The sequence below is a fragment of the Pseudoliparis swirei genome, chromosome 18 (genome assembly GCF_029220125.1).
Source record: "Pseudoliparis swirei isolate HS2019 ecotype Mariana Trench chromosome 18, NWPU_hadal_v1, whole genome shotgun sequence".
NCBI lineage: Eukaryota > Metazoa > Chordata > Actinopteri > Perciformes > Liparidae > Pseudoliparis > Pseudoliparis swirei.
The window spans coordinates 17893017-17914577 of NC_079405.1; the positions used below are offsets into that span (position 1 = coordinate 17893017).

At 40.1% G+C, this 21561-nt stretch overlaps 1 protein-coding gene across 1 annotated transcript; it reads left to right on the forward strand.

Annotated features, from left to right (window-relative positions):
* Positions 1-3071: 3071 nt before the first annotated feature.
* Positions 3072-20384, forward strand: kdm5ba (lysine (K)-specific demethylase 5Ba). The gene is made up of 27 exons (XM_056438226.1): positions 3072-3315; positions 7296-7373; positions 7598-7720; positions 7815-7985; positions 8574-8699; positions 9007-9100; positions 9224-9324; positions 9437-9595; positions 9739-9858; positions 10425-10583; positions 10999-11180; positions 11369-11531; positions 11693-11812; positions 12154-12348; positions 13107-13288; positions 13575-13699; positions 13788-13938; positions 14289-14409; positions 15049-15404; positions 16306-16444; positions 16559-16738; positions 16827-16985; positions 17517-17936; positions 18443-18533; positions 18624-18811; positions 18925-19188; positions 19291-20384. Exons 1-27 carry the CDS (start codon positions 3163-3165, stop codon positions 19426-19428), a joined length of 4458 nt encoding a protein of 1485 aa, XP_056294201.1. The 5' UTR covers positions 3072-3162; the 3' UTR covers positions 19429-20384.
* Positions 20385-21561: the final 1177 nt, after the last annotated feature.

Genomic DNA, 21561 nt, shown 5'->3' on the forward strand with positions numbered 1-21561 from the left:
ATGTTCAGCAGAATACTATAAAAATGGGCGTGTTTGGGACAAAAGTGCATACTTTTACATGAACAGATTCTGGCTATATATGCTGTGTATGCAAAACTATAATATATACACTACCGTTCAAAAGTTTGGGATCACTTAGAAATGTCCTTATTTTTCAAAGAAAAGCATTGTTTTTTTCAATGAAGATAACATTAAATCAATCAGAAATACACTCTATACATTGTTAATGTGGTAAATGACTATTCTAGGTGGAAACGTCTGGTTTCTAATGAAATATCTCCATAGGTGTATAGAGGCCCATTTCCATCAACTATCACTCCAGTGTCCTAATGGTACATTGTGTTTGCTAATCGCCTTAGAAGACTAATGGATGATTAGAAAACCCTTGAAAACCCTTGTGCAATTATGTTAGCACAGCTGAAAACTGTTTTGCTGATGAGAGAAGCTATAAAACTGGCCTTCCTTTGAGCTAGTTGATTATCTGGAGCATCACATTTGTGGGTTCGATAAGACTCTCAAAATGGCCAGAAAAAAAGAAGTTTCCTGTGAAACTCGCCAGTCTATTCTTGTTCTTAGAAATGAAGGCTATTCCATGCGAGAAATTGCAAAGAAACTGAAAATTACCTACAGCGGTGTGTACGACTCCCTTCAGAGAACAGCACAAATGGGCTCTAACCAGAGCAGAAAGAGAAGTGGGAGGCCCCGGTGCACAACTCAGCAAGAAGACATGTACATTAGAGTCTCTAGTTTGAGAAATAGACGCCTCACAGGTCCTCAACTGGCAGCTTCTTTAAATGGTACCCGCAAAACGCCAGTGTCAACGTCGACAGTGAAGAGGCGACTCCGGGATGCTGGCCTTCTAGGCAGAGTGGCAAAGAAAAGCCATATCTGAGACTGGCCAATCCAAAGAAAAGATTGGTATGGGCAAAAGAACACAGGCATTGGACAGAGGAAGATTGGAAAAAGGTGTTATGGACAGATGAATCCAAGTTTGAGGTGTTTGGATCACACAGAAGAACATTTGTGAGACGAGAACAGGTGAAAAGATGCTGGAAGAGTGCCTGACACCATCTGTCAAGCATGGTGGAGGTGATGTGATGGTCTGGGGCTGCTTTGGTGCTGGTAAAGTGGGAGATTTGTACCAGGTAAAAGGGATTTTAAATAAGGAAGGCTATCACTCCATTTTGCAACGCCATGCCATACCCTGTGGGCAGCGCTTGATTGGAGCCAATTTCCTCCTCCAACAGGACAATGACCCAAAGCACACCTCCACATTGTGCAAGAACTATTTAGGGAAGAAGCAGGCAGCTGGTATGCTGTCTGTAATGGAGTGGCCAGCACAGTCACCAGATCTCAACCCCATTGAGCTGTTGTGGGAGCAGCATGACCGTATGGTCCGCAAGAAGTGCCCATCAAGCCAATCCAACTTGTGGCAGGTGCTTCAGGAAGCATGGGGTGAAATTTCAACAGATTACCTCAACAAATTAACAGCTAGAATGCCAAAGGTCTGCAATGCTGTAATTGCTGCAAAAGGAGCATTCTTTGACGAAAGCAAAGTTTGAAGAAAAAAATTAATATTTCAAATACAAATCATTATTTCTAACATTGTCAATGTCTTGACTATATTTTCTATACATTTTGCAACTCATTTGATAAATAAAAGTGTGAGTTTTCATGGAAAACACGAAATTGTCTGGGTGATCCCAAACTTTTGAACGGTAGTGTATGTATATATATATATATATAATACAATACATAATACATATATATACAACTCACAAACAAACATAGCTTGTGGTGATTCAATCTGTGTTTGTTTGTATCGAGAGTGATCTTGAGCATCATTAAATATGTACAGTTGACTGAAATAGACCTGGCATGTGAAGGCCACCTGTTAATGTCTAGAATCCACCATGGGGAAATTCGAAGGAAACAAAGAACAGCGACATTAAAATCACTCGTATAGGAAGTGGTAGCCCGCGGTTATCAGCCGATGATACAGCTGTTGCTCCTGTTTAAGATTGTGATTTACAATGTTATATTGACAAACATTACAAATAAGACAAAGTTATGATTACAAATAGATGTCGACAGATACAATAGGTAACCTCACTACACAGACAGCTTTAGTTCACTTTAACAACCAATGTGTTTTTCTGTATGTTGGTATTATTTATCAAGTGGCTTCGTGCACATTGGGAGACCGAAGCAACAACTGTAAATGCCTTAATTAACAATAGAACCGTGGCACATTTTCAAACTATCACATTTGACTATGTTATAAAGGGTTTACTTAAGGCGTTCAGGAGTCAGTGAATAATGCATCACTCTCTGGTAATTACAATGCTTGTTATTAAAACATAAACATCTCAACTATCAACATATGACCGTAGATTCTACCAATCAACGAGCTCCTCTAGACCATTTAAAAACGAAGTGCCGGTCAGCGCGCAACGATCTAGTAGGTATGTTTGATTAGAAAACCCAAGGTACCATCTGAAACGTCCATTATTCCGGCTAACCCGGGCGGGGTTAGGAGAGGCCGAAACCAACCAATACATTATGTCAACGGACTCAACACGGTACATCCGCGTACAAAACGGGTGGATGAATCAAACTCACCCAACAAGCGGGCAATCATCTGATAGGAAAACCACGGAACCAATACACTATACTATCCGTATTGTAAGAGTATTGTGCTCACAAAGTGTTTACTGTGTGAGTTAAAACTCTACGATAGTGTGTTTATGAGAGTATTAAAGTAAATGTAAATATTGTAGAAGGCGTTAACTCTGCTCTTACACTGTCCGAATGGCATTTAACTCCTTCAAAGATAAGACAAATTAGCTGTATAAATGTCGTAAAATAAATAATACAGATAATCTGTCCTGGCCTGTGAAATAAAATGTGAAATGGTGCGGTCGCGAGCACAGTAAACAACTGTCTGTACAATGATCGCAGCCTGTGAGTGTCTACGTTTTGAAGCGGAGGGACACAAGCTCTTGCTGTCACTTCACGTCTCCAACTAGATAATTCGTCTTTGAGTTCAATGAGTGGAGAGTGGACATGAACTGAATGACGAGAAATTCATAGCGAGTTTATATTAGGCGTGAAGAAGCCCTTTGAAAACAATTCAGCTGGAGTCACAACGAAGATGCAACGATGACTCAACCACAGCTGAATGAGTTCATTCCTCCTCCGGAGTGCCCTGTTTTTGAGCCCAGCTGGGAGGAATTTGCCGATCCTTTTGCGTACATCAACAAAATACGACCCATTGCAGAGAAAACTGGCATCTGTAAGGTTCGACCGCCGCCGGTGAGTATTTCTTTAATTTAATAGTTATTCGTTGCTTTTTTATTTGTGTGGTGTAGTGTGCTGGCCTCAGTTGTTGTTGTTAATTTAGCAGCCAAAGTTGTGTTTTAGACAGCTTTCAACATGGCGGATTGCGGCTCCGAGTTGAATTGTCAGCTCGCCCTGAGCCTGGAGTGTTGTGTTTGCAACAACGAATTCAAGCGTTGTCGGATGATGAAGACGGTGTCTTGATCAAGTTTTTAACGTCCAAACACACGGACGTGTATTTATTAAAACAGTCATCTTTTAAGAGCATAATTTCAACAAAAAATAAATAATTCAGACGTTGAAGTTGGCCTCTATGCAAATGTGATGGAAAGTGTTTACGTTAGCGTAGAATGAAATGCTTCCTGGACTGGTCGCACGGAAATCAGCTCGCCAAGATTCAAACTAATATTTAGAAAATTGCCTTTTAACAGTTAGTTGAATGTGTAGATCAACTTTCCCGACAGGATTGAAGGATTTAGACAGTATGAGGTAACCAAGCTAACGTTAATCAGGCCCGTTTAAAGCTGCAGCTGTCTGATTCGTAACGTTAACGATTCTAACGTTACGTACGTGCTCGGTGACCAACTGTTTATGGAGAGAAGAGACGGTTTAACGACTCAACGGACACTACGTTTCTCTTTTTTTAATCGGAACTTTCACATTTTTGAAACTTATTTGAACGCGATTAGTTTTGTTGACAGTGTTTATTTTTATTTATTTTATTTTTAAGCTAACTTGCAAAATATCGTTATATCGTTATTATAAGAGCAACTGTCGGACATTATTTGGTTTTTTTCTTCTGATTGACGGATTATTTTGGCCAAAATCCACACCTCTTTACATGTCGCATGAGTCCGATATTGTCAGGACAGAAAGTAGAGGAAGTAACGTTTGCAATAGACATTTAAAATGCACACAATTGAAATGTATCTTACAATGATCTTGATTATGTTGGGAAGTGGTGGGAAGATATTTGTTCACGGTGCTTCCACGCCAATCAGATAGAGGGCACATTCTCTGGAATATCAATTATAATGGAATGGATTCTCCCATGTTGTAATAATAATAATATTACCTTGAATTGTTGGCCATTACCAATGTATAACTTAAAAAACTTAGAGGTGATGGATGCACATTGGTTCATGTAATCTGTTTGCCATAATGGCTTAAATAAGGAAGTTTATACGCCTGTTTACAGGCGAAACCGGACGAGTAGGGCTGCAATATAACCAAAGAAGGGCGGGTGGGGGACTGCTTGGTGTTTGTTCTTCCAAAAGAAACCTTCTTTTGAAGGCATGGTTGAAAGTGCGCAGCTCATGTACACAAGAGGGCAGTGGCGAAAGCTTTGATCATAGATTAGAAGTCGATAGTCAAGGTCTTCCTTTATACCAGCTAGACCAAGGAGCTGTTGGTTGTTCTTCTACTGCTTTTTTCGGTAATGGATTTTTGTCATGTAGAAATACTAGAGAGACATAGCTACAGCCTACTACTTTAGCCTGAACCGCTTTTTAAATTGTCACTGCAAGTAGTTTGTACTGGCATCTTTAAAATGCTGGGCCATTCTTTATGTGTTACTGAAATACATTTAATAGAAAGCAGCATGCCTGAAACATTCAAATATATTGCCTGCTTCTTGAATATATATAGATATATATATATATATATAAATTAATTAATTTATGCATGTACCAAAAGGAGAAGAGAAAATAAAATCACATTTTATAAGTCAAGCCCCAACATGTGTCAGACACTGTGCACTATTGTTTAAAGCCCTGTGTCATGCACCAATATTTCTACTGAATACTTAGACCAAAATGTGGCTCCAGGGTGGTTTGAGAGCCAAAAAAACAATCTTGAATCCTTTAGCAATATGAATCTGAGCTCATGAGAGTGTATTTCTACAAAAGCAAAATTGAGGTGCATCATCTTGGAGACCTGTATGGCAAAGGTTCATACAGTGTACATGTTACGTGCTGTGATTTTTCTAGATGTGATGTTGTGTGAAACATTTTAATGTTTCTCAGTGCTAATCCCACATTAACATTGTGTGCAGCAAGTGATCCGTAATAATGAAAATGCTGACTATTGTAAAAATGAACGATGTGCTTCTGTACCCATTTAATAAATATTGTGATGGTTGAATTGGGTCCAGAGCTTTAGCCTAGTTTCTATGCTCGGCCGAGGCAGGTCACATAATCTGTTCTTCACCACATCTCAAATGCCAATTTGGCACATTCAACAATGTAGTGTTAGTTGGGGTTTGGCTTTAAGATGTGAGCTTTGGGAGAAATACTTCAATATGAAATCATCTAAAACAAATTTAGAGCAAATCTTATAAATCTAAGTTGTAGATAGGTGGGAGCTAGTTATTGCTTGAGACTAGTTATCTAATTGGAAGACAATCTTTACCTTGCCAACAAAGCTGCAACAAACCCATTCAGTTAATCTAATTTAGATTGGTATGTGGCCTGGTTTTTCTGAAAGCACAAACACGGTGTTGAGCCCAGAATCTGAGCCATTAAGGACACGGTAATGATCTAATGCTGTTGCAGAGCAGATATGGCTTTGCACATTTTCAGTTTATAAATGTATGCAGAGTTTATAGACTTCTGTGTTCATTTTAACACTCAACACAGTTTGTCAGAAAACCTTTCTGTCTGTTTCAGAATTGACTATTGGCAATCTTTTAAGAAATATACTGGATTATTTCAACTCTAAATGTTTAGAGTTTTGTCCATAATAATAACCTCTCTTTAGCTATCAAAGTAAAAATCGGTCTCTCATGACATATGACAGCATATCAACATCTTTCATGTTTTTTTTGTGTTGTGTTTTTTGCTATAAAAAGCATAACCATTATAATAATCTTCTTGCACTTCAGTCTTATGTATTTTATAAATATTTTTGGATTTGACTCAATGACACCACGTGTTCTAGTCTTGCAGGCAGTTGTGTGGTCTTGTGTGAGTAGGTGTGCAACTGCATCCATGCCAGACATGTCAGTGTTCAGTCAGTGAGACGGATGGCGTAGTTAAACATAGAAACAGGCGGCATTGTGAAATGTTTGGGATGATTACATTATTTCATAGGTGAGACAAACGTTAAATTTTTTTAATTCTAATTGTTAGTTTGACATCATCCCTAATAATGCAGCTGAATGAAAATCACGGAAATCTTATTTCCCATGTAGTTTTGTGCATGCAAAACATTTATCAGCCATTATTGGATGCATGTTTGTACCCCCCCCCCCCCCCCTATTACTAGAATAATAGCAGTCTCTTGGATCTGCGTGTGCAGTTGGGATTTGTTTTAGATTTTTACTCTGTGTTGACTACAGGCATGCTTGGAAAGAGGATCAGAAGTTAGATCTTTAAATAGCACGCTTCTGTGCAAGTCAAAATCTCTTACATCTTCACCATTTTTATTTGGGTCAAGAACTCTGTGAAATCATACTGCAACCTGTATTTTAAAAAAGTAAAGTCTGGTACTCTGAATAGTTTACTTGTTTAAGGAAAACGTTTAGAGCAATCCCACAGTACTGTCCTGCAGCTGTGCACACGAGCTAGAAGTCAAACACCACATCTTTGACTGAAAATAATCTGCAACAAAGACTAAATGTAATCGGTTTGAGTGACGTTAGGAAATAACTTGCACTTTAAAATCTGGTCATGAATTTATACCTGTATTTACAAAATAATGTAAAGACTTGTGTCTTCAATTGCAGCTGTGAGCCACAGGCAGGCTGAGAGGGCCATACACATTTTGGGTTTTCATGGGATCTAGTCAGAAAAAATATAAAGTACCATAACACCCGCCTGATCCCTGAAGGAGGCTTGTTTTGAGTGGTTTGACTTAAACTTCTCGTTTACTTTGGGCCTTGTTGAGCATGATGTACGTTCAGTGACAAACACATTTGGGGTCATTTTGCTTCATGAAATGTTTTTTTATTCCCTCAGGAATGGCAGCCACCATTTGCCTGTGATGTTGACAGACTGAAATTCACACCAAGGATACAAAGACTTAATGAGTTGGAGGTACATGTATTATGTTTTGTAAGACGTGTAAAATGCAGTCCATGTAATTGGTGAATAAAAAATCCTGTCATGATTATTTTATTCTTGCACTTTTCAAGCTGAAGTTTTTGATGAAATGTTGCTGCCTTTGTATTGCTTGGGAGATATTGACAAACAGTTTAAAGCTTTAAAACATCTGCTAAATCCTTGTTAAACTGTTATCTTTTGTTTCTCTGTGCTTTTAGGCTCAGACCAGAGTCAAGTTGAACTTCCTGGACCAAATAGCAAAATTCTGGGAGTTTCAAGGATGCACTCTGAAAATCCCTCACGTGGAAAGAAAGATTTTGGATCTTTACCAGCTAAATAAAGTGTGTGCAAATCCTTGCTGGTTTTCAAATCTGGACAAATTCACCTTGATAAAGATAACATGCAGACTAAATGCATAATTGTTCTCTTTCCAAGCTTGTGAATGAAGAAGGAGGCTTCGACGCCGTCTGTAGAGAGCGGCGCTGGACTAAGATATCGGTCAAGATGGGCTTTGCTCCAGGCAAGGCTATTGGCTCTCATCTGCGGGCGCACTATGAGAGAATCCTCTTCCCATACAACCTGTTCCAGAATGGAGGCAATCAGCCTGTACGTCGCTTATGTTTTCTTTTCCCACTAGAGCAGCAGTTGCTAGAAGTTTTAAACAAATTGTTTAAAATTGAGTAGTTTATCGGAAGAATTAATTGTCAATTTACGTGCCTTTTTTCCATCACTCTAATGATTTTAAGCCACAGGTAATGACTAGAACTCTCACTCTACCAACTCAATACACACTGTGTTATTATAGTTGACAACATTATAATGGGTCTTGTTAAAAGGGGGCTTTGACCGAGTCTTAGTCCGGTCCTGTGAATAGAAACATTAGCAAAAGAGGTATTCATTTGAGAAAAGGGCCAGGTATTGAGTTTTTGACAAACTCTTAAGATTTGTCTCCAACTCAATACCTTCAAAAGAATGATTCTGGCAAGTGGTGTCTTTTTAAAGAGGTCTAATAAAGAGAGTTAAAGGAGATCGTATTAATATATTGATATTATATATTTGGATAGTGTCTGTCTGATTGGGTTCATTTGGCTTAAATGTAGTAAAAGAAAAGAGACTTTTTAGGTTTTGCACTTAGTTTTTTACTTTGGGTAGTTCAGTGTTTCGTGTCTTACATTCCCCAACTTGTCTTTGCAGAGAGCCACCTTGACCAATGACACGAAAGATAAAGAGTACACCCCTCACGACCTGCCGCAGCGGCAGTCTGTCCAGCCTCAGGAGACCTGCAGCATTGCTCGCCGTGCGAAACGCATGAGATCTGAAGTGAGTCCTCTCTCTCTCTCTCTCTCTCTCTCGCTGACATTGTCATTCATTATGTTTATGATGTGTGTTGCTGAATCTGGATGTTTTTAAGTAAAAGTTTATATTCATAATACGCACAAAAGATAAAGGACAACCAGTTCTACCAATCTATATTGCGACTGTGGCTATATTTCACTTTGATAGTGCAGCTACATTTTAGTTTTTTTTATACCAGTTGTCACGATTTTAAAAGAGTAATCCTCCTATCTTATGGAGGGCCTTGTTCTATGTCTCTGTTTCTCACTGACTCTCACTGTGACTTCAACAGAGAGGCTGTTTTAAAACCGAACCAGGGGAAGTTTGTGAGAATCGTCCAAATCTCAGGAGGAGGATGGGAACGTATGTTGGCAAACAAGAACCTGGTAAGGACGAAGCGAGCAGAGCTGCTTGGTTTATAGAGGAAAAGAGGGTTTGTGTCAGATGTGATCGGAGACATTATTGGAGATTCTTAAAGCTTCCATTGAGCCTTCCTCTGTGTCTTTCAGTGAGACCGGTGGTTACTGAGGTGAAACGGGAGCCCATTAAACATGAGCATCCAGCAGATTACGAAGAAACTCTATTAGAAAAGAGACGTCCTTCGAGTAAAGTAAGTATATTGTTTTGTATTGAAATGTTTGCTTACAACACATTAGTCCACCAGTAAAACGCATGTATCCATGCTGTAGTGTTGTACCATGCTGTATATTATGTCTCCTCAGATAGACCAGTACATGTGCCTTATTTGTGGCAAAGGGACTGCTGAGGACCGGCTGCTGTTGTGCGACGGCTGTGATGACAGCTATCACATCTTTTGTCTGATGCCTCCCCTCCACGACGTTCCCAAAGGCGACTGGAGGTGTCCCAAGTGCCTGGCTCAGGTGAGCAAATCCCCTGGCAGCTAAATCCTGGCAGATAGGGAGCAAGAGAAAAATCATCTGTTTGATATTCACAAATATAATACAACGCCAAGTGTTTCCTACCATTCATCTTTTTTTTCCCCCCCTTTTTTTTTATTTTACAGGAATGTGGCAAACCTCCTGTTGCATTTGGCTTTGAGCAGGCCAGCAGGAGCTACACCCTCCAGTCTTTTGGAGACATGGCCGATTCCTTCAAATCAGATTATTTTAACATGCCAGTCCATGTGAGTTTGCATCACATGTTCATTGATAATCAAGTGGTTTCTATTTTACTCAAGCCAGCCTCAGACTACAGGGGTTTTAGGTGTTTTATCCCCCCCGTTTCATCCCATTGACAATCGGAAGATATCTGGTCTTGACCCTTGATTGGTACCGATGTTCTGTCCAGATGAATTCATTGATTGCTGATTAAGTTCAAACATGTTTGTGGTGGCAGTTAAAGTCTGTACGATTTCGTCTTGTGCTTTCTGAGCGGGACCACGATGGCCAATGAGAGAAGGAAGCCAAGGCAGCTGACGGTGTTAAATTTATTTAACTTGAACTTTACTGGAAACGATGGAGACGATTTAATGAGCAGCTAGTTTGAGATGTAAATTGTTGTCTCGCTTAATTCCTGACAAAGATAATATTGTTGTCATTGATCCCAGCAGATATATTCTGACATGTGTCCAGTGAAAACACTAAGACACTATTCTTAATCTGTTTGAATTTGTGATCAAACTAGCTTCAGTTTTAGACTAGTGTGAATATGGCACCCAATCACGACATGGCATTTCCTTTTGTGCTTTAGATGGTTCCTACGGAGCTAGTGGAGAAGGAGTTCTGGCGTCTAGTCAGCACCATTGAGGAGGACGTCACTGTGGAGTACGGAGCAGACATCGCCTCCAAGGAGTTTGGGAGTGGTTTTCCTTTGAGTAACAGCTATTTTGAAGTCACCCCTGAGGATGAGGTACAATCTGTCTGCTGTTATGAGCATGGTGTTTTATTTTTGTCTAAGAATATATATATATATACACATATGTGCACATGGCTTCAACATGTAAATTGATTACCTGGGTTTATATGAATTATAGTGCAAGTATAGCACCAAACGTTGTATGACAACCGCCTGGCCCCCAATACTTCATAAACATTTTTCATTAAAGGGAAAATAACATTGAAATACTACAAATGATGTTGGGTGTTTCAAAACAACCATAGTATTTCCTAATGCAATGGAGGTTTTTGACTGGTTGCTGGGAAAAAACTAATGGCACTCAAATAATGTGATCAGTTTTCCCTGTGATGAATACTACAACACCTGCTGGACTCGGCTTTATTTCACTAAGAAGTCAAGTTCACTGAGACCTGTGTCTGACCTGCAGCATTACCTGAGCAGCGGCTGGAACCTGAACAACATGCCGGTGCTGGAATCCTCTGTGCTGAATCACATTACAGCCGACATCTGCGGGATGAAGTTACCCTGGCTGTATGTGGGGATGTGCTTCTCCTCCTTCTGCTGGCATATTGAGGACCACTGGAGCTACTCCATAAACTATCTTCACTGGTAGAGTGCACACTCTAAACTCTTTTGTGTATCTGTTATGGTGATTTTGATGCAGAAGTTTGACTCTTGCACAACCAGCAATTTCTTTCACAGGAAATGCATTTTGTTGATCCAATTCATGCTTCAAATACATTGTGTGGTAGCACTTGTTAAGTGTTTTTTACTGATGGTTTTGACCATGTTTGCAGGGGGGAGCCAAAGACGTGGTATGGGGCTCCTGGTTATGCCGCAGAGCACCTGGAGTCGGTCATGAAGAACCTGGCACCTGAGCTATTTGAGTCCCAGCAAGACCTCCTTCACCAGCTGGTCACCATCATGAATCCCAACACGCTGATGAACAACGGCGTCCCGGTAACCTGCTCTCAATGTTGCTCATTTATTAATCATCACATTTAAATAACCATCAGAACTGTGCTTGTTTCAACATGGTCAGTCTCAGTATCATCCTTATAACAAATGATAATACTTACAGCTTGTCATTTCTTCATTTATATTTTCTTATTGATGACTAGATCTATCGCACCAACCAATGTGCCGGGGAGTTTGTCATCACTTTTCCCAGAGCCTACCACAGTGGGTTCAACCAGGGCTTCAACTTTGCCGAAGCTGTCAACTTTTGCACCATGGACTGGGTAAGAAAGATCATTTTAAACTAAGTATGTTGTTCATGTAGTAGGATTTCTGTTTATTATAATTTACTGATAAATAGGTTTTGCTCCAGCAGAGATATTTAAGTATGCCTTTAACAAATGGTGCAAAACAAAAGTTGTGAAAAAAATTCTTATAATTGTATTTGTATAAGACCTATTGTGCCAAAATGCATCCAAAAATATTTTACTAAACAGGATTAAAAACAATTTTATAGGCCTCTGGTATAAAAATCTGATATTCAGGTAGAGAAGCATCTTGGTCTTATTAATTATTTGGCTTTAATCTGTCCTAAACTCAAACCCGTCTATGTATTTTCTGACAGATGCCCATCGGCCGTAAATGTGTGGCACACTACCGCCAGCTGAGCAGGTACTGTGTCTTCTCACACGACGAGATGGTTTGTAACATGGCCTACAAAGCAGACACGATGGATGTCAACCTGGCATCCAAAGTGCAGAAGGAGATGACGGTCATGGTCCATGAAGAAGAACAACTGAGAGAGAAGATTAATAAATTGGTGAGGAGGTCTTGTCTTAACCCTTGTGTTGCCTTAGGGTCATTTTGACCCGACTCAATATTACACCCTCCCCCCGCCTTTGGGTCATTTTGACCCGATTCAATGTTTCACCCTCCTGTTACCTTTATATTTACTAACATATTTTACCCTTTGGGTTCAATTTGACGCCAGCAATTAAAACCTCCAGAAAATTATTAGAATTAATATTGTTTTCCAAGTTTAAGTGTGAGACACTTTATGTTTGTTTGTTGACTACCGAAAGAACACCGACATTAAACATTGAATGGGGTCAAATTAATCCTAAAGCGGGGGGAGGGTGTAATATTGATTCGGGTCAAAATGACCGTAAGGCAACACAAGGGTTAAGGATCTTTTGCATCTGTTTTTTTTTTTTTTTCAATGATGGCAGGAGGAAGGTTTAATATTTCAGCACATATGATTGACATCCAGGAGGTAAAGTGAGTTAACAGGACACAGTTACTTTATTTTCTCAATGGTCTAAAATATGGAAACAAAACGCATTTGAAAAATTGCAACTTGTTAGAAATACAAATCTTAATCTCATTCATTTTTTATTTAGTTTGTAGTATTGGCTTCTCTGGGGCAGTTATAGCCAAGTGGGTACACGCGTAATCACGTCGTCTAGAATACATTGGAGAGTACTTTAAGACTATTGTTTGTCTGTTCAGGTCTCATTTAGTTCCTCTGTCTACACTGCAGCTCAAATTCCAGTTTTTCTGGGCATGTGTTTTCCCCAGGGTGTGGTGCAATCTCGACAAGTTGATTATGAAGTTCTCCCTGATGAGGAGAGGCAGTGCAGCAAGTGTCGAACCACCTGCTACCTGTCTGGCATCACCTGTGCCTGCAGTCCTGGCAAGATGGTGTGTCTGTACCACTCCCGGGACCTCTGCTCCTGTCCTCCGAGCAACCTTACACTCCAGTGAGTCTTCAGTAACCACAACAACTGATCACATTTGTTCTCTTCTGAATTTGACATGTGCTTTGTTTTTAGTACTATTTTGAATTGTCTGAATAAAAGTTTTTTTTTAAAAGTATCTCATAAGATGATTTTAAAACATCAACATCCTAATAGCTCTTAAAATATACAATTTGTGTTTTCTAATTGTCATTTGGCAGTAGGTAAAAGACATTTATTTTTATTGGAACTTGAAAAATCATCAGTCGTCATTGCATATTCATTGCATCGTTTCTGTCTTTCCCTGCAGTTACAAGTTTACACTGGAGGAGTTGTATTCGATGATGGAATCAGTGAAGCTGCGTGCCGAGTCCTATAAGGAATGGCTCTTTAGTGTGCAGGACATCCTGGAGAACAAAGGAAGAAGGAAAAGAGGTTCGCCAATTGGGAAAAGCTAAATATATATATATATTTTTGTAACTCTTCAATTTATTTCTAAAAGTTTGTAATATTATCTTTTCAGGTTTGGAAGAGCTTCACAGCCTGGTGGAGCAGGCAGAAACAAAGGCGTTCCCACAAATCCGCCTCCTGGATCAGCTTCGCACAGTCGCGTCAGAGGCTGATAAAGTTGCTGTGATGGCCCAACAGCTTCTGAATGGAAAGAGGCAGACGAGGTACGACGTTAAGAGATTTTCACACCTAACTTTTTTTTATTGGAAATTACAGTTTTCCACTGAATGAAACAGGTTTGTTGTGATGTTGACTCTAGTTATCTTTTCGTATTGTTACTGTTGTTTGTTATTGTCTATTGTATCATTATTGGAGCTATCAGGGCTCAGTTACTATTCCTATTTACAATTTTAACTTGCTCGACAAAGGTGATGGAATGCAGACTTTAATTTTAAGACTCCAATATTGTAGTTCAGAGACTACATTACTTTTTTGGTTTAACTTCGCTGTTTCAGAAAATTCTGTCATTTGATATTTATAGATCTGTTGTTTCTTTTCTACATTTGTATTTTAGGTATCGTTCTGGAGGAGGAAAGTCTCAAAACCAGAACGATCTAACTGTTGAAGAGCTGAGGTCTTTTGTCCGACAGTTTGACAACCTACCCTGCAACATCAGACAAGCTCCTTTACTAAAGGTTAGATGGTTTGTGTGGAGGCCGAACACTTTTCCAATCTAAGTCTCAAAACCACAAGGGGGCGAATGGTAGAACATGTTTGGACATTCTGCCACAAACAAATTCAATGTCCAGTGCGCTGTGTCTCTTTCAACGCTTTAATCTGTGCTCCGTAAGCATAACTAGTGATGTCCAATACCCTTGCAATACATTACATGTTGGCTACAGCACAACACGGGACCACACTGATGCGACCACGGTGATGTGACCACGGTCGAAAACTGCTTTCTATCCACACCTGTTCCCATTAGCAGGCACTTAGCTATATGCCTGTTAATGCTACTGTGCCGCTCTGTGTTCAAATGTAGGAACTGCATGTCCCAATTCACCCGCTGTTTCCCTCAAAGCAACAAAACTACATTATGGCTCCAACAGTTTGGAATAGAAACATTAACCTATTTATATGAAAATCTTAAATTGAATTGATTACTTAATTTAAAGCTTTTCACTTTAATGTTTTTCTGTGTCATCACATTTTCACATTATATGCAGTATAATAATGTCTGAACATAACGAGTGAATTTGGCTTCATGTTAGTATGTGGTCTTGTCTGAGGAGTCAAATGTCCGTCCCTAAATGCCTGTTGAATGTGACCTCCAGGACCTGTTGACCCGGGTGGATGACTTCCAGCAGCGCAGTGAGCGTCTCCTCTCTGATGAGTCACCCAGCACGCTGGAGCTGCAGGGCCTGCTGGACGAGAGCCTGGGCCTGGACGTGGAGCTGCCCCAGCTGCCCCTGCTGCGGGAGAGACTGGAGCAGGCCCGCTGGCTGGAGGCTGTGAAGCAAGCCAGCAGCCGGCCAGAAAGCCTCTGCCTGGACACCATGAGAAGGTTGATAGACCAGGGCGTGGGTTTGGCCCCCCACAGCTCTGTGGAAAGAGCCATGGCTCGTCTGCAGGAGCTGCTGACTGTGTCTGAGCAGTGGGAGGAGCGGGTGCTCAGCCTTATGGAAGCCAGGTGAGGACACTGGGCAGCAATGGGCCTTGGTTTGTCCGGCCATAGCTCTTATCTTTTCTTTTTTTGCCCACCCTCCCTGTGGTTTATGTGGAAACAAAAAAAAGGATAAAGTACTCACTCATTTAATAAAAGTATGATCCATATACCGCATTCAAAGTCAGACACTATGATTTTGTCCATCACTGTTAAAAATATGATTCAGAATAAGAAAAGGCTGTAAAGGTTTTAGCATAAGATACATTTTTAACATGAAAAACATAATAAACTACAATGACAGACTGTTCATTACACATAAACAAAATTACCCACTCTTCTCTTCTCTAACTCATAAGCCGTTCCTAATCAAATTCAGGAACAACTTAGTTTGGTTCCAGTAGTGAACTTGGGCACTGAAACTTTATTAAAATAATGTAAAGTCTGTAGTTCTAAACTGTGAATTACTACTTTTTGTTTTGTAAATGTAGTTTTCAGAGAAAATGTGAAATGAGCTTTAACTTTAGACGGTGCCGAGTGAAATGTGCCAAGTCTGCAGCGCTGGATCATGTTGGATAAAGAGGATCGTGGTGTTGTGACAGTGTTTAACCCTACGAGGGCCCCACAGAGACGACACACTGTAAAGCACCAGCCTCTACCGTAGCAAGCACCGCATATGATCTGAGACTGGAAGTTTAGATACATCTATCAACAATTACGTCCTATTTTGGTAGGACTCAAAACTGGAACGGACAAGATAAAAGATAAAGTGACACTCCCACATTCAATTCAGTCTTAGTTTGTATAGCCCTCAGAGGGTTTTACAATCTGTACACCTACGACATCCCTGTCCCAGGACCTCACATCGGATAGACATTGTCTAAAATCTGAACATGTAAAGTGTAATAAAGCTCATGTCTCTTCACAGGCCGCATCGCAACATGGAAACGCTTGATGCCGCTCTACAAGAGGTAGAAAACATCCCTGCTTATCTGCCCAATTGTCTGCAGCTGAAGGACGTCGTCACCAAGGCCAAGAAATGGCTCCATGAAGCCGAAGCACTTCAGGTGAAATATACTGCAAGTTAAACCATGCTTTATGTTCTCGGCTCTTAACATTTAGCCTGAGATGGTCAGAGATTGTTGAATTTGGATAAAAATCCTGTGTGTGCATGTTTGCAGCTCGGTGGACGTATTCCTGTGCTGGACAGCCTCTCTGAGCTGCTCCTCAGAGCAGAGGGCATCCCGGTGATGCTCGAACCGCTCAGTCGGATAGAGGTCCTCGTCAGCGACGTTCAGACCTGGAAGGAGAGCGCGGCAAAAACATTCCTACTGAAAAACTCGCCTTTCTCTCTCCTTGAGGTAAAACGGCTGTTAGTAACGATGTTATTTTTTTAAGCTATATGACGGGACCAATATATAATGTTTTTATTATTCTATATATTCGCAGGTGCTTTGTCCAAGATGTGATGTAGGCACCGGGCATCAGAAGTCGAGATCTAAAAAAGCAAAAGAAGCTTCACAGATCAGTAAAAAATCTCCAACAAAACTGGAGTCTCTGAGTGACGTGGAGAGAGCGCTCTCTGAGAGCAAGGACTCTGCCTCTGCCGTGAGTGTGAATGCAGAATTTGATCTTTTCTCAGTTACAGTAGAAGTTGGGTTTGGGAACTAGCTGCATTTTTCATCTCGTTTTAACAGTTATTGTTCTGAATTTTAAAGAATCTCTACTGTCCTAAAATACACTGCAACCCCCCAAAAAAAGGACATATTTTGAATATTTACAGTCTACATATTGTATTGGTGTGACACCAAAAACTGTACAGGAATCTTGACTGCTCATTTCAAAGCTTCTAAGTTTCTGAAAATAGGCTGTGTATTTCTCAATGGATTTAGTGTTTTGAAAAAAACAAAATGACATAAAAATCTCACTTTTTACAATATGGGACCTTTGGATAGTTGGGCTCAACAACCACCCAAATAAATACGAAATGATTTAAAAACATATGGCATAATACAACACAATGTTCACTTCTGGGAGCTTTCTGACATGAATGCTGCGACTCATTCTTTACATAAAGAAATGCATATATTCATTATTATTTAATGTGTATTCATTGAGTTACATTTTCCACCTTCACAGATGGCAACTCTCGCTGAGGTCCGCCAGAGGGAGATGGACATCTTGTTGGCGCTGCGTGCTTCAAACGAGTCCAAGCTTGTTCCTGCTGAACACTGTTGTGCACTTGGTGTTTGCGTTTGCCAAAAGGCCCCTTCGGGTGCCATGATGCAGTGTGAGCTCTGTCGAGACGTTTTCCACCGCGGTTGCGTTACGACACCGGTAAACCTCGAGTACGGCCACGCCTGGCTCTGCCCACTCTGCCAATGGTCGAGGAAACCCCCCCTGGACAAGGTCCTGCCTCTGTTGGCCTCGCTGCAGAGGATTCGTGTGCGGCTGCCAGAAGGGGACGCCCTGCGCTTCCTCATCGAAAGGACGGTGCGATGGCAGCACCGAGTCCAGCAGGCATGCACAGAGGAGGTGCTGAAGAAAGTGTCAAAGATGGTCAGTGGAAACATCAAGAGTCTCTGAATGTGTTTACGGCACCATCACAGGGTTTGTTTGCTTTACGGGTGACGTTGACGTTGTAGACACACTGAGCCCTGTCAAGCAGACACAAGTTAATTGTGACACCACCTGCCATTATCATTGCTATTAGTATTGCCATTACTGCTTCTATTATCATTAGTATTCTATTACATCCACTGTTGCTACTTTTTTGGTAGTTGTAACTTTTTCTTCATGCCTACAACTCATTATATGAATCATTTCTGTCATATTCATTGAATGTGATGTAACGTTCATTCTGTACTCATGACATCTATTGCTTCTGTCCATCGGGGGAGAGAAATCCTCCTGTCGCTCTCTCGAAGGTTTCTTCCCTTTTTCTCCCTGTGAAGGTTTTTGCTGTTGTGGAGAAGGATGTCGCATGTGTACAGATTGTAAAGCCTTCTGAGGCAAATTTGTGCTTTTGTGCTATACAAAATAAACTGAATTCTTTATCTTTTCAGGGGAGAGTTGGACCTGGAATGTCTTCACATCTGACTCAGGGAATAAACGGTTCATTTTTCCATATAGAGCACCAGTCTGTTCCACTCCAGGGTCAGTATAAAAGCTTTAAGCATTCTGGATCTATGCATACTTTGCATTATTCCTTTTTATTTTGCCTCTGAACTACAATATTTGTTACAGGACTCGGCCTTGAGCTAGAGGAGCTGATGGTGGAGGGATTCCTCCTGCAGGTCACTCTGCCTGAAACTGAGCAGCTGTACAAATACCTGTTGTACAAACTGGTCCCCCTGCTCTCTCATGGCGCCCCTTGTGGGAACAACACAGAACAGGACCAACAGTCACAGAGAGGGAGCCCCCACCACAACAAGGTAATGAGGACCACAGCAACATATTTTGTCCGTGGATAATATTCTCAATCTCACTTATTATGAGAGAGCATTAATTCTGATATGTTTATTATAATACTTATGCCGTAACACAGAATGGCGTTTCGGGTCTCAAAAAGGAGGTGCTGAACAGTCCGAACAAAAGGACCAAGCGGCGCAAGGAAAGCTCTGACTCGCAGCACAGCGAGAAGGCCAAGAAGATCCGCAAAAAGAAGTCCAAGAAGAGCAAAGAGAAGTGCGAAGACACCACGTGGGCGTGTTCTCCAACACACCCATTGTCTGACCCCACTGCTTCAGATTCAGAGGAGGACTACTCGCTGTGTGCTGCACCATGGTGCAGAGAGCCAGAGGGCGACGAGGTTTGTTTTATATCAGACTATTTAACGCCTGCATGCAGGAGATTTAACTGATTTATATCTTTTATTGTGTTAACATTTTTCCCCTATCTTAATGCTTCTCAGGTAAACTGGGTCCAATGTGACGGCAGCTGCAATCAGTGGTTCCACCAGGTCTGCGTAGGACTTTCTGCTGAGCGAGCAGAGAAAGATGACTATGTTTGCATCAGCTGCACACAGCCAGACTATGACCGAGGAGAATAAAGACCAAAAAGCGACTTTGACGGAGCTGCGTTTTTTGTTGCGAACCCCAGCACTTAAGTGCACACCTGAACTCTGTGTGCTCCTGTGGCTTGTCCCCTTTTACCTTCTGGCTTGCTCGTAGTTAAAATGGTGCTATTCACTGTTTTTTCCCCAGAGTTACAAAAGACTTCTGTCACTGTTTTTGACACGTGGCTGGTTTTTCAGCCAATCAACTAATCCTTTCTGAAACTTTCCAAGACTTGATGCAGATGTACAAAATTACAAAATGTTTTAACAGCGCAGGGATTTTTCAACCAAAAAAAGTCAATTTGACATCACATTTTAGAACTGCTTTTCTTTCTTTTCTTTTTTTTACATCTGAACAATGTGAAATGTATCTTTTTCTTGTAGAGTAAATATTATTTATCTAAGCAATAACTGAACTGATTAATTAAGGTTCAGTTTTCACCTGAGCTATATTTGTGCTTATAAATTCTTTGATAGAATGCCTTGAAACAAAGACCTGAGGAATTCACATTTGAATCCTTAATATTGATCAGTTCAATTTAATATTTGTGAACAATATTTGAATTGGAAACGAGAGATCAAGGACTATATGAGCTATTTGATCCATATGTGCAAAGGTTTGCGCCCCTACCCCACAACAAAACACTGAATTTGATATTAAGTCTGGTTCCTTTTGCGCTGTCTGCAGAGGAAAAAAACGGTCTTGGCGTTGCTTAAGACTTAATTATGTTCACAAAATAAGAATGAACTGTCCAACATCAAAGGAATGTACATTTTGTTTTAGGGTGGATTTCCATTTATGGTTTAGATGAAAATATTGTGTTGGACTTAGATTTAACACTGTGTGATTTATTTGCCACGGGTATATGACCTTTTTCTGCTTTTGGGTAAATAATATAATTCATATGTCGCAGTTTGCATTATAAAATTAAAAAAAGTTTGTTCCCATATGCCTGACCTCGTCAATCATATAGTGCTGAATGCGGTACAAGTAAGATTTTGCATTTGTTGTCTGCAGTAGATTTTGGTGGGATGCCTTTTTAATTTCTCTTTCAACAGTATCTGTAAAAGAGGAACCATTTCATTCAAATGGTCTATTTTAGGAAATCAAAACGCAGGAAACTAAATCTGTGAATGGGGAAATGAATATTTGTGTCAATTGAGAAAAAACATGATTTTATAAAATATTTTCCACAGCACTCTTCCATGAAATGGAAAACAATGCAATCAGTGTATATAAATGACCACATACATGAAATGTTTTTTTTAACTTAATAATTTATACTAAGCTAACAACTATATTGTGGAGATTTGATATAACATGTTTCACCATCTTAAATAATGTATCAGTTTCTTTTTATAACTATTTCTAAATATCCAATATGAGTGCCTCACATTCAGCATTTCTTATCCGACCAGTAAAACTAATATTTAAAGGTACCCTGTGGAGTTTTTACAGAAACGCTTCACATTTTAGTCAATATCAAAGTATCGCTGAATATTTTTAATTCGTTTTTTTTCATCCACATGGTGGTAACTTCCTATTTTCTGCAAGTAATGTGTGTACTTGCAAAACAAAACTGTTTAATTCCACATAACATAACTTGATACTTTCCCAGTTGCTGTAAATGGATTAGTAGGTCATTTACAGTAAATTCTAAGAGATTCACATCTGCATGTTGGATGTCTTTAATTTTGTATCTTTGGTTATTTGGATGTGGCCAAACAAACTTTTTGAATGAAAGAATATTTTGAAGTTGAGTTGACTGATGTAACACGGAGTATGTGTAACCTTATGTAAATCCTTAATAGTTTTCTAGTGGTCTCACTGCAGAGCTACACTCTCAGTTGTCAGTTTTAAGAACCCCAATCTAAAATTAATGCAGGCTAATCTTGTAATACATTCTACCTCCATCTAGGCTATAATGTTCAGTTATTGATCTGTTTAACAGTTTAGTGTTGACTCAACTGTAGTGTCCTTTTGCATGCTGTAGTTGTGGTGCTGTTGATTTCTATTGCGTTATCCTGACAGGTCTGTTATTTTGCCCAACATGTTTATATCCGTGAGGTATGCTAGATAACAGAAACATTTATTAAATTTCAGTAAGGGGACAACCTTGGCATGTT

Coding starts and splice junctions, on each gene's coding strand:
- kdm5ba (XM_056438226.1), top strand. CDS start 3,163: ATGACTCAACCACAGCTGAATGAGTTCATTCCTCCTCCGGAGTGCCCT. Junction 11,181..11,368: donor TCCATAAACTATCTTCACTG/GTAGAGTGCACA, acceptor CCATGTTTGCAG/GGGGGAGCCAAAGACGTGGT. Junction 19,189..19,290: donor GAGAGCCAGAGGGCGACGAG/GTTTGTTTTATA, acceptor AATGCTTCTCAG/GTAAACTGGGTCCAATGTGA.